General features: G+C 37.3%; 1 protein-coding gene across 2 annotated transcripts in view; it reads left to right on the top strand.

Moving 5' to 3' along the window:
• ANGPT1 (angiopoietin 1) overlaps positions 1-9479 on the top strand; it is a 328297-nt gene extending 318818 nt beyond the window's left edge. For both annotated transcript variants that reach the window (XM_072603282.1, XM_072603283.1), the window contains exon 9: positions 6782-9479. In XM_072603282.1, coding sequence (XP_072459383.1) covers positions 6782-6942 — 161 coding nt within the window. In that variant the 3' untranslated portion in view covers positions 6943-9479. The remainder of the gene's footprint in view (positions 1-6781) is intronic.
• The last annotated feature ends 3712 nt before the right edge of the window (positions 9480-13191 follow it).

Below are 13191 nucleotides of genomic sequence, written 5' to 3' on the forward strand. Positions count from 1 at the left end.
GCACCTACCTGAATTGTCTTAATCTAATTACAACAGTTATCAATAAAAGCTGGCTCCTTCTTTAATCCCTTGCCAGTCTCTATCAGCCCATCAACATTTTACTTTGTGGTTCAGTTGTTTCTGATTCTTTGTGTAGCCATATGTGGTTTTTATGGCAGAGATACAGCAGTGGTGTGCCATCTCTTTCTCCAACTCATTTTACAGATGAGGAACTGAGGCAAACAGGATTAAAGTGACTTGCCTAGGGTCACACAGTGTCTCATTTGAATTCAGATTTGAATTCATGAAGATGAGTCTTCCTGACTCCAGGCCCAGAACATTGTTTATTGTGGCACCTAGCAGCCCCTCAACATGTTGCTACCTTGATATATTTTTAATAAACTCCTTTAAATTCTCTTTTCTCAAGTTTTACCTCATTAATCAGGGCAAAAGACTGAACTAAGAATTTTCCTATTAACAGTGGGCTAGTGAAACTAACTCAAGTATTATATTTGCTTCCCAGTGACATAGTTTAGGAAGCATGTTGACAAACTGAAGAGTCTCAGAATTATGCTTTATGAAGATTAGTTGAAGGAACTTAGGGTGTTGTATTGCCTAGGCAATATTCACAGCACCAAGGGCGACTATGAGTATGCCAGCATAGTTCTAATCACAAAGTATAACAAACTCTCCATATAGAAGGCAGAAGAAAAACATTTATTCAGACCCCAGAAAGCCAAATCTGCCAAGGTAGCCAAGAAGTCAATATACATTTTCACTGCAGGGGACAAAGCCATTCCCAATCCTTCCCCCCCTTCCCCCAGGGAGGGCCTTCCCCCAAAAAAGCACTCACAAGCCTAGCTGAGCCTGCTTGACTGTGTCCTTGCTCTCACTCTACCTTAACTGCTCTTAATAACTTCCTCTCAGTTCTGCTCCACCCTTCCTATTCCACTTGTTCAGCAAGCTACTCCCACAACATGTGATTTAAGCAGGTCACATCGGCCTATTAATGAATGGGAAAGATCTTTCCATTTAAATTGTCATTACAAGTGTCCAAGGTGAGACATTATAGGTGTTCTGAAATGTGTGAACTAGTCAAGGTGAAGAGCAAATAGATTTGCTCACTTTGCACCATAGGGCAGAACTAGGAATAATTGATACAATGAGGTATATTTAATTTTGAACTTCTTAACAATTAAAGATAGTCCAAAAGTCCAAAGGGGCACCCAAGAAATAATGGATTCTCTTTCACTGGAAATCCTCAAGCAAAAACTGGAAGGCTATTGATGAGCTATGTTGCAGAGGGGATTCTTGGTCAGGTATGTGTTAGACCAGATGGTCTCTGAGGTCCCTTTCAACTATGGAATCCTGTGATTCCATACTGTCTCAACAGTATACTAAATTTGTCTACTCCCAAGTCTGTGGTGGAGGTTTGTGGGCCTATTAAAGGCTCATTAAAGTGATGGAAGGGGCCCTTCTAGCAGGTCACGAGGGTAGGAAGTAGGAAAGTTAGTATATTGAAGCAATAAAATGGAGGTTATTGGTCCTTTAGGGAATCATCCATGTAAGTAAATTTCTCAATATTGGAATATCTATTAAAATACAAAAAGCATATTCTCATTTTTTGTACTTAGCAAAAGAGAAGGAATTAGTCTTAAGAAAACACTAGTGGAATTTCACTCATCCTCCCCTCTTTTTGCAAAACAAAAAGGCTTTTGGTATTCTTTAGCTTTCAATGCATTAGAATTTATGTTGTTTGCATAAAGTTTGCACTGAATTTAGGAACTTTCCAGATTAAGCATGCCCTACTTTTCTCTAGGAAGAAGCAGTGATGAATACAGCTTACCTAATCTATACTTTGAGTCCATAAATACAACCCAGCTGCTTCCACTTTGAAAAATGGGGACTAGGTTTTCTCTAGGTTTTTTTTTTAAGTTGCTACAAGATTGTGCTCCTATTACAGAAAACATCAGATGTATAGCTTTCTTTTTCTTTGCTCTTATTCCCTTCAGTATAACTGCAATTAAAGGGAGATAAGCTGTATCAAAATAGAAATATGCCAAAATGTGTCTGTCATTAATCTTTCCCTCAAGATTTCATTAGTATTACTTTTAAGTGGGAAAAAAAAAACACTGAGTGGATTTAGGAGAAAAACTAAGAATTTATTTCATAATCTAAAAACTTATTTTAGAGTCAATATGCTAAAATATATGGTATTGAACCTAGAGTCTGGAGATATGAGTTCAAATCCTGGTTCTCACCTATCGTATCTGTGATCTGGGGAAAGTTATTGAACCTCTCTCATCCTTAGTTTCTCCTTCTATGCAAAGGAGGAGTTAGAGAAAAAGGCAGAGGGAGAGAGAGACAGAGAAAGAAAAGTGAGAGGAAGAGGGAAGATAGATGGATGATAGATAAATGTTAGAGGGAGAAAGATCATAGAGATGAAAGATATAGAGAAATAGAGAGGGATGGTAGTTAAATAATAGAGAGATAGATGATAGACAAATGACTGAGATGATAGATTGCTAGATCTAGTATTATCTACCTACTGCACAAGGTACCTGGGAGAAAAGTGATTTTTATGTCTGAAAGGATTATAAAAATATACTATCCTTGCAAAACAACCAATCATAGAATCAATCAATAAATGAACATAGTTCATTAGGTCGCTAATAAAGTGTTAAGGAGTTTATCTAATGGGAGAGATCATCACAGAAGTTAAGTGTTAGAAGGTGTCTCAGAGACCATCTAGTTCAACTCATACCTGAAAGGAACTCCTACTGTAACACATCTGACAAGTAATACTGCTAGAAGACACTGGATAAAGACAAATTCATTACTACCCAAGGCAATCCATTCCACTTTGAATCAGCTCAAATTGTTTATAAGATTTTTCTCAACATTGTCTAAATATGCCTTTAGTAACTTCTGCCCATCACAGTTCTAACTTGTGAAGCAAAACTCAGTCTTATAGGTCTTCTACAGAATAGTACTTCAAGTACTTGAAGATAGGTGATAGATTCAGTTATTTAGATGTCTGCATTGCTTTGCTTATATATAAGTATTGGTATGCCTGAGATATTTCAGTATTAGCTCAGGACCAGACAAAATTTAGAATCAAGGAAATATTGATTAAAGATTTCATTTGCTGTACCAGGCATTGGAGAATACAAAGACAGAAATGAAATAGTCCCTGCTTTCAATGAACTTACATTCTGTTGGGAAGTTACCATGTAAATAAAGTATATGAGAATGAATCTAAGGCAAATTCAAAGAGGGAAGTTAAACACAGTAGCAGGTGAAGGATCAGATATAGAAATTGGAACTTTTAAGAAAATTAGTGATTCTAAAAGACCTAAATGAGAGAGAAACAGAGACAGAGACAGAGAGAGAGAGAGAGAGAGAGAGAGAGAGAGAGAGGGAGAGAGAGAGAAAGAGAGAGAGTATTTCCGACATAGGGATAAGCTGGTACAAAGGTGCAGAAATGGGAGATGGAATGTTATGTATACAGAATTAGCAAGAATACCAGTTTGTCTAAGCTATAAAATGCAAAAAGGGAATAATTTATAATGAGGGTAGAAAGGTAGTAGGAAATGACTCAAAAGTCAATAAAAGAAGCTTATATTTGAACCTAGAGACAATGAGGAACCAGTGGTATTTATTGTTTCAAGTGAGGTGACATAGAACTTTAGGTTACTCACTTTATCAACTGTGTGGAAAATGGAGAGATATGCAGCAGAGGTGCCAATCTGTTGTTTCTGTTTAATTGTTTCATTTGTGTACAACTCTTTGTGATCCTATTGGGGGTTTTCTTGGCAGAGATAGAGAAGTGGTTTGCCGTTGCCATTTCCTTCTCCAGTTCATTTTACAGAATAGGAACCTAGGCAAACAGGGTTAAGTGACTGACCCAGGGTAACATAGCTAGTAAGTGTCTGAGGCCAGATTTGAACTCAGAAAGATGAGGCGTCCTTATTCCAAGCCCAGTGATCTATCCACTGTGCCATCTACCAATTAGGAGTCTTGGTAAAAGGTCTTTGGGAGCCAGAATGGTAACCATGTCAGTAAAGAGATGGGAACAGTCATAAGAGATGATTTGACAAGAGAAATAACAAGATTTGGCAAGTGAATGGGGTAAAGAATAATAGCCAATTTGCAAACGTGGGTAACTGGAAGAATGATGATATCCTAGAAGAAAATATGGAAACTGAGGAGGGGATGGATGTGATGGGGGGAAAATGAGTTGTTTTTAATATACTGAATTTGGGATGTGTATAAGATATCAGTTCAAAGCATTCAATAGGAATCTGGGGATACAGGACTGTAGCTTAGGGAGATAGACTACAGCACGATATGAAGAGTTCATAGTCATCTGCATATAGATGATCATTTTACCAATGAGGACTGATGAAGTCAACAAGTGAGAAAATATAGAATGATAATAAAAGGTCATAGCCTTCAGGCACACCCACAGTTAGGGAGCCTAACATGGGTAATAAACGAGCAAAGAAGACTTTAGGAGTAGCCACATAAGTAGGAGGAAAACCATGAGAGAGTAGTGTTGAAAATGAGATAGAAGAAAATATTGATTAGGAGGGAAGGTTAATAGTTCAAATGCTGGAGATGAGTGGAGGATGAGGATTGAGAAAAAGTCATCAAATTTTGTGATTAAGAAATTATTGGTGACATTGAAAAGAACAGTGATGGTGTAGTGATGAGGTCAGGTGCCAGATTCCAAAGGGTTGAAAAGTCACTGAAAGAACTAAAGGCATTAAGTATAGAGAGCTATTTTTTGTGAGTTTGATTGTGAAAGTGTTGAGGAATATGGGATAATATTATGCCATAAGAGTATGGTAGGAGCTAGTGAAGAATTTTTTCAGAATGGGAGAGATTTGAATAAGTTTTACATGATAGGGAAAAAACAATTAGAAGGAAATATTCAAGATTAGAGGGACAGAAAGAGGAGATGATTGTGGTGTTGATCTTCTAGATGAGATGGAAGGGGATGGGATCAAATGTATATGTGGCAGAGAGAGCCTTGACAAGGTGTGACATCACCTCTTCATCAGTGCCTATAATGGAGCAGAAAATGAAGGATGCAGTTAGGGGGCTAAAGGAGATTTGTGTCTTTAGTGTTCTCCTCCCTCCCCAGTCAAAGGTCTTCCCTTTTCTCATTCTCCCCAATCTCCTAACACCCATTCTTTTGCCCTAATTGTATTCCAGCAAGATATCCCTACGATGGTATTAACAATTACAATGTTCAATGAAATTGAATTTACCTTAGCAGAAGGTTCATATGCATTTTAAGTGGAAAACAAAGAAACTTTTTTGAGGTTATCTGTATATACTACATCATACTTCTTAGACCTATGGTGCTTGCTTAGAGGTTCAGCCCTCATTAATCTACTGCATCTTGACTGCTAAAATGTGTCAGTTACTGGTGTAATTTACATTCCTGTCAGTGGAATGGGCCGCTTGTGGAGGGTATGGATTCCTCTTCACTGGGTAGTTAAGTGAATATTGGATGGTCAGTTCTTGAGAATGTCATAAAGGAAACAGACTCCTGATCTAGGATAGGTTGGATTAGATAGCCTCCAAGGTCTTTCTCTTCTGATTCTGAAATTCTGTGATTGAAATCAGAAAACCAAGTAGTTTTATATATGTAGCTCATTTTCTGATTGTCATTTTTATATTAATATTGATTACCAATTGTTAGTATATGCTTAACCATTTATGTGGTTAAGCCCCTTCTCTCAGTTGAGTGTAATCTCTTGAGGGCAAGGACTATATATTTTCTTTTGTTTACCCAAGGCCTAATATAGCGTCTTGCCCATAATGATTTAACAAGTACTCTGAAGGTTTGGGCTGGTTAAATCTATAATTTGCCTGCCAAAATTTTCAGTATGTCCTACATACTACATTTAAAAGCCACTTGATGCCAAAAGATGCTTGTGTTAAGTGGAAAGAGCCCTAGATTTAATGTTAGAAAAACCTAGATCTAAATCCTGGCCTTGCTACTTATTTGTAGAAAATGATCTTTGTCAAGTCATTTCATGCCTCTGGGCCTCAGTCCTCTTATCTTTAAAATGAGGGAGTTATACTAGATGATCTCTAAATTTCCTTTCAGTTATAAACCTGAGGTCCTATAATTCTGTGCTTTGTAACATTGGATAAGTCACTTTATCATTATGAGTCCCATTTTCCTTCCTGATAAAATGAAAGTATTGGATTGGTTTGGGGATCCTTAATTTTTATTGTGTCATGGATTTCTTTGGCATCTGGTAAAATTACAGGCTTCTCAAAATAATGTTTTAAAACATAAATTTTTTGAGATACCACTTTGGATTACAAAGAGAATGAATTCTACTGAAATATAGTTTGGGGCTTGGAATCCGAAATATTTCAGTTCAAATATGGCCTAAGGCCTAGCTAGCTTCGAGACAATAGTCAAGCACTCAAGTTTTCTTGGCCTGTTTCTTACAACCATCTCACAGAACTGTTGTGAGGTTCAAATGAGTTAACGCGTATAAAGCTCTTTGCTAACCTGGAAATGCTGTATAAATTCTACTGCCTATGTTGCTACTGCCACTGTTTCTATTACTTCTATGTTTGCGTCTCATTTTCCTATCTAGTAAAATAAAGGACTAAAGTAGAAACCTCTAAGGTCCCTCCCAACTCTAAATCCACAATGCTGAAACCACTTTCCAATAAAGCAATGATGTCACACCAAGTACAAATGTTCTATTTGCTTTGTGATTTTTCTTCTCACTTATTTCCCCAATCTGGGTTGTTTTCTTCCTTTCAGGTTGGTGGTTTGATGCCTGCGGCCCATCCAATCTCAATGGGATGTTCTATACTGCTGGACAGAACCATGGAAAACTGAATGGGATCAAGTGGCATTACTTCAAAGGCCCCAGCTATTCCTTACGGTCCACAACAATGATGATCCGACCCTCTGACTTCTGAAAGCACCCCCTCAGAAGCCATTAAAAGTCACCCAACAGATATACCAAGTCAAGCTACTACCAGAAGACAGACTTCTTGTGCCAACAACCAGAAGCAAACAGTCTCAACTTCCCTCCACCTGTGTAGTAGTGACATGGAAGCCCAGTTGTTTCTCTCCTTTGGCTTCAAGGCATGATCAAACTCACCAAAGTCTCCCTTTGGGCTGCTGAGACTAGATATTTGGGCTAAATGGAATGTGCTTCACCATTCCACTTGACAAAAGAAAGAAAAGAGTTCACTTGCCGGGTTTCATCTGCTACACCTGGAGCTCACCTTGGAACGATGAGGACCAGATGGCCAATGCATTTTCTTTCATTGGGAAAAGGCCAATTAAAAAGGAGAGTGTTGACTTCAGAACTGAAGGACAAAAAAAAAAAAAATGAATTCACCATTATCCTTTAGGGGAAAAATAAATGTATTTCACCCATGAAATGGCATCACGTCTATGCAAAGTATGACAAAGAAGGCTTTGGTTCTTGCACAGATTAAATGAATGTCCAGGAGGAACATTTGGATCTTTGTTTCCTGAATGGATTCTATGTAGATGGATGGATTTCTGCAGCCAGAATCACATATCATACTTAATAGTTATTCTTAGTTAAAACATCTTCAAATGTTAAATTTACTTCACCTGGGAAAACACAGTAAATCATAGTAAATAAACAATGTTAACAGTAGTAGGTGGAAAATCCTCAGTTGCTTTCTGCTTTTAGGGCAAAGCCCACAGATCATTGGCATGATCCTCCAATTAGGATTGATGATGTGAGAGGCAAGCTTGTTTTCCTGGATTTTTTTTTCCTCTCTCTAGAGCTGAAGCTTTTGTCCATATTAAAAGCAGACTGAATGTTTAATTGGAAAAGCCTGAGGAAAGTTTAAAGAATGTGAACTTTGCCATGGCGACCTATCATTTTGCAAATCTAAGGATGACATGTACTCTTTTTTTGTTTGGCAGTATATGGAAAAGCAGCATTCGTGTGTGTATTAAACATAGTTTAACTGGAGCAGCTCATTTTATGGTATTTTTTGCATGTGCACACTTAAAAGTGTTACTTCATTATGTTAAAACATTTTCCCTGATCTCCAGTGCTTCACTGACAATGAAAGTTTTGCATTAACTGAAACAGGTTTACAAAGTCCACCTTTACCCGCCTTTCTATAAAAAGATCCACCTTTACCCACCTTTCTATAAAAAGACCACTTTTTAGTCTAAGACAAATAAAAGAATAAATATTGTTATGAATTGTATATATAGTATGTTTATATTCATGGTAAAAAGTATTGAACACTTAACTTGGACGTGTCACTTTAAGGTTAATTAGAGAAAATAAACACATATCTGCAAAAGGTATTAGCTGTTCCTTAAGAAGATGAAATAAATACACATTTGGTTTTCTAGTAATGTCTCTGCCACACAAAGCCATCTCTGACATATTGAAAGGCATTGTTTTGTGAAAAAAAATCTTTATAAGCCATACATACACAAACACACACACACCAATATAATAGGGTGAAAGGGGGATATAAAGATGTATATCCACACACATAAACATAGGGTAGGAGGGTGATCGATATACACATATCAGCATACATGGGTGTGGGTTGGAAATAGAATACATTCTTGAAGGAAGTGGTACATTTGTCGGAAAAAGTCACCCAGCTAATCAACCCAAAGACTATAATTACTACTGTAAATGAAACCTTTTGGTTAAAATATTTCTGTGAGATCTCCCATGTTGAAATTACTTTCATCCAAATTCATACTCGTATGAATCAAAAAAAATGAATGTGTGGTAGGGAGCTTTTCCTCTCCAAATTGATGTGTTGTTCTTTTCTCAAAGGACCCCAAATGATCTAGTTTTTACTTTGAGGGGATGGAATTCTGCTCAGTGACTCATCTTGCCTTAGCAGATGTTTTCCACTCGGAAGAGACAAAGCTGCATCATTCTGAAAGGAAACTTTTTCTTTCCATACGTGATGCCACTGGTTTTGTATGACAGCTGAGTCAGTGTTTCTCAAAGAAGGGAAGATTTTATTTTAATGTATTACATTACTTATATACATTACATTATAATTATATTATAATGTAACGTATTAATCAATTATATTAATGTAATGGAGGGATAGCTCTAAAATCATTCTGTCCACTGGCCGTGAATGGTTGAGTTTTGCGGATTATATTATTTCTCTTTTCTGTTTGGTAGTTCCTTCACACGATTTTTCATCTCACTTTCTAGAAATTTCTGATTGTCTTCATTTTTATGAAACAAGATGGGGGTGAGGGAAAGCCTGTGGGTTTTCTTCCTCTGTTTTCCTAAAGTGTGCATGTGTGTGTGTGTGTGTGTGGGTGTGTGTGGGTGTGTTTATCCAAACCTTGAATAAGAAATAGCACTCTCCAACTCACTGCAAAAACAAAACAAAAGCATGGTATTTACTGTTTATCTGGGTTTGAAAATGGAATATGGTTTTCAATTCTTCATAATAAAAACATTTTTAAATGGTCTCTGACTTCATTTTTGGGCTATGTTGGGAGCATACATTTCAGTAGCCACTTCATGTGGATTACTTTATGTGGTAGACATGCTGCCTTTAAAAGATACCACTTCATCTGGTGAAGCAATTTTCTAAGGGAGTTCAAGAGATATTTGGTTTTTTCCACTAAACATATGATTTGTCTTTATGTTAACTTTAGCAGATCTCCAGCAAAAATCATTGTTGGGTGATCTCTAAAAGATTGTGGAGAAAGGAAAAGTTGCCACAGGCACGGAAGAGGGCAAATGTCCTGATTTTCTAAGAAGAGAAGAGTGATAATGCAGTCTACAGAATACAAGCATGTGAAATTAGCTTTGTTTCTGAAAAAAATCTAGAACACTCCGTTGTATTAAAGCAATGGATGTGAGCATGTAGCAAAAGAAGACAACATAATTCTATGAAATATAGATCATACCAGAAGAACCACTTTTCGGTTTTGGGCAGGAATGACTAGGCTAATAAATCAGGAGATTGCTACAGATATTGTTTTTAAAACACTTTGAAAAATAAACTCATTTTAAGCCTATGGGGCAATTTAATGGTTCCTAAGGTCTGCTTGGTTTCTTTCTCTTTGGCTTTAGGGAATTTATTTTATTCTAGGTGAACGTTTTTGAATTCAGTCACAATCATTCTGATTCTCCAGGTAGGAAAGGTTTCTAACACCTAGCAGAGGTTGAATTCTCTGCCTGACCTTACAGTTATATCTATTTCTAGTTATGTCCGGGTCTCTTGATAGTTGGACAAAATTTAGTTTACTTAAAATGTTTGGTAATGAAATCAACTATTATATTATCATGTCTACAAATAGAGAGGTACCAAGAGGGGAAATTGGGGAAATACTCAGCCTTTTCCTGGGACTTTCTCAGCTTGAATCTTCCACTCCATGAATCCCCAAAAGACTTCTCAGTGTCTCCTTTATTTGACATAATTCAGTCCTTCTGTTGCCCCAGCCTCTCAAATCCAGACACTCTCATTTCTTCTTCCCCTGATAAGTGTTCAGAGTGTTACTTAGTTTCTCACACAATGGTGTTAATTGATTCAAGGATTGAGAGAGAGCTTAAGGATCGTTTTGAACCACAAATAAGCCAACCTGTGTAAAGCTTTTTGCTTACCTTAAAATGCTATATAAATTCTATTACTATTACTATCACTATTGCTGCTGCTTTTACCATTACTGCTATGAATGGATCTTATTTTCCTCTCAGGTAAAATAAAATGGTCGGAAAAGAAAATCTCTAAGATACCTTCCAGCTCTAAATCCATTCAGATATGACTATTTTCCAAGTAAGCAATGAAATCAAAAAACAAATGTTCCATTTACTTTGTCATTTTTCACACTTATTTTATTTAAACCAAGCTCTGATTATGTTCAGTTTTGATTATTTGATTCAATCTTTAAAAAAAAAGAAGTATTTGCCCTTAGGTGCCTGAGCCAAATAGGGGTGATTTTGACCACACCGTTACATGTAGCCTATCTAGTTGAGAAAGATGTGGGCTAGATGATAATACAAACATATGGGTTTGGGCCTGGTTGAATAGCAAGGCACAAAGAATAGTCATTAATGACTTTGAAGGATATCTTTCATGAAGTATTTGAGTCCATTTTTTAATGACTTGAATAAAACTTTATCAGACTGACAGATAAGACAAAGACAACATTAATTACTAATACTTTGGATAGCAAGGTCATGATACCAAAATACTATGATGGGCTGAATCAAATAAGATGAATTTTAATGAGGATAAATGTCTTATTCTTGGGTTCAAATAATTGACTTCATAAGTACAGTTTTATGGAGAAGGCTTGAATGCAGGTCAGTTTGGTTGAAAAAGACTCGGGTCTTTTAGTATCATGAAGTTCAAATGTGATTTAACAAAGTGATTAGCTTGAGACTGTCCAGAGGAGGGTAGTCAGGCAAGTCTGAGACTTTCTTTTCTCAGCACAGTATGTTTTGTTGTAAAAATCAACAGTTTTAACTTATATGATGATCGACTATGAAAGACAGGGATTACAAGGAAAGAAACCATGAAAATATAGATTTGTTCTCTTACACCTGTGCTGTTTTCTCAGGCAATATGGTGTACTGGAAAAAACACTAGACTTGGAGTCCAAAGATCAGTATTCTCATCATGGCTCTGCTACTTACTACCTTGATTTTAATATTCCTATTATTATTATTCTCTTGACTCTATCTTACCCTCACCCTCTCCCACCTTTATTTTCCTTTCCCTGTCCAGTTTGTTTTACCCTTTTCTTTCCCAACTCAGATCAGCTTACATCCACCCTCCATTCCATAATATTCACTCAAGTGCTACTGATCATATTGAGAGCCTTCTGGCCCTGTCTCACTCTTTCTTCCCCCAGACATAGGTTATCAGGAAACTTGTTATGAGAGGTTAATGATCATATCAGCTAACATAAGCTTTTATATAATCAACACAAGCAAGTTTTTTTTTCCTTGATTAAGTTCTAATATTTTGAGAATGTTTCTAAGAAAAGTTTCCCAATAGTTGACTAAAACTCCAAAGGTTTTTTTGAATATCAAACAGTTGAGCCCCACTCCTCTCCAAAATGATGGTGGTTGAGTTATATGCAAATCAATGACAATTATGCGTGTTACATTCCTCTGGAATTTTACATGGTTTCAGGATGATGAGAAAACTGTTTAGCCACTGGATTCTGAATGTTTTCATGAAAACATTATTTGCAAATAGTTTGAACTAGGGATGTACAACTGTCAACCTGAAATAAAGAAGACTGCCTAAACGAAAAAAGCTAAGATCTTTTAAGCAAGGCAAGGGAACTGCAATCTGGGGCCACAACATAGCACTACCACATATCCAAGATGGTCTCAGAAGAGGCAGGGTTCAGTACATTTCAACAGTGAGGGAATCTCATGGGAGGCACAGCCTTGAGGAGCTGTTATGTGAGTTGTTTTAAACAACAACCAAAAGTCCAAAAAGAAGACTAAGGGAGGCTGGAGGGGAGAGGTGACATCTGGCCAGAATAGCAAGCTCATGCTCCAGGAGCAACGGAGAAATCAGTTTGGACCTGCTCCAATCATAGGATCCATTTGGATAAAAGTCAGGTAGCCCCTTCTGATGTCTACATTCAACATTCTTTTTCTAACTGATTTTGATAGCCGTAAGGCAATTCATAGCTCAAGGATCAGGCAAGGTCAGCAGCGGCATTCAACATTCCCCCGCTCTTGGACAAGACAAATTCCATTGCTGACCAAAGGAGAATTTAAGAGTTCGATGAATTGCTGGACCATGACAGTATCAGTAACACAGACCCCCAGTACAAGAAAGGACATATAGGCTACACTTCATTTCACCCCACCCCCCTCCCTTACCCCCCACAAAAAAAGAAACAGAACTGTGAGGGATGGGAATAATGCAAGGGGAAGAGGTAAAGAGATTGACCAGTGCATTGACAGGAGCCACTGAGGGGCAGTGCCTTTTGGAAAATAGACTTTACAAAGAGCAATGGTGCATAGGAAAGAATTGAAGGGGAAAGATAACCCATTACCATTGTTCATTTCATAAATCTATCATATCTCAGGGCTCAGATATCTCATGCAACTGTTTGATTTCCAAGAACATTTCCTACTGTAGTTGTCTGATCTTCTTACTATCTCCCCACATAGGCATCCTGAACATTGCCAACGACAGGCTAAA

The sequence above is a fragment of the Notamacropus eugenii genome, chromosome 4 (genome assembly GCF_028372415.1).
Source record: "Notamacropus eugenii isolate mMacEug1 chromosome 4, mMacEug1.pri_v2, whole genome shotgun sequence".
Lineage (NCBI taxonomy): Eukaryota > Metazoa > Chordata > Mammalia > Diprotodontia > Macropodidae > Notamacropus > Notamacropus eugenii.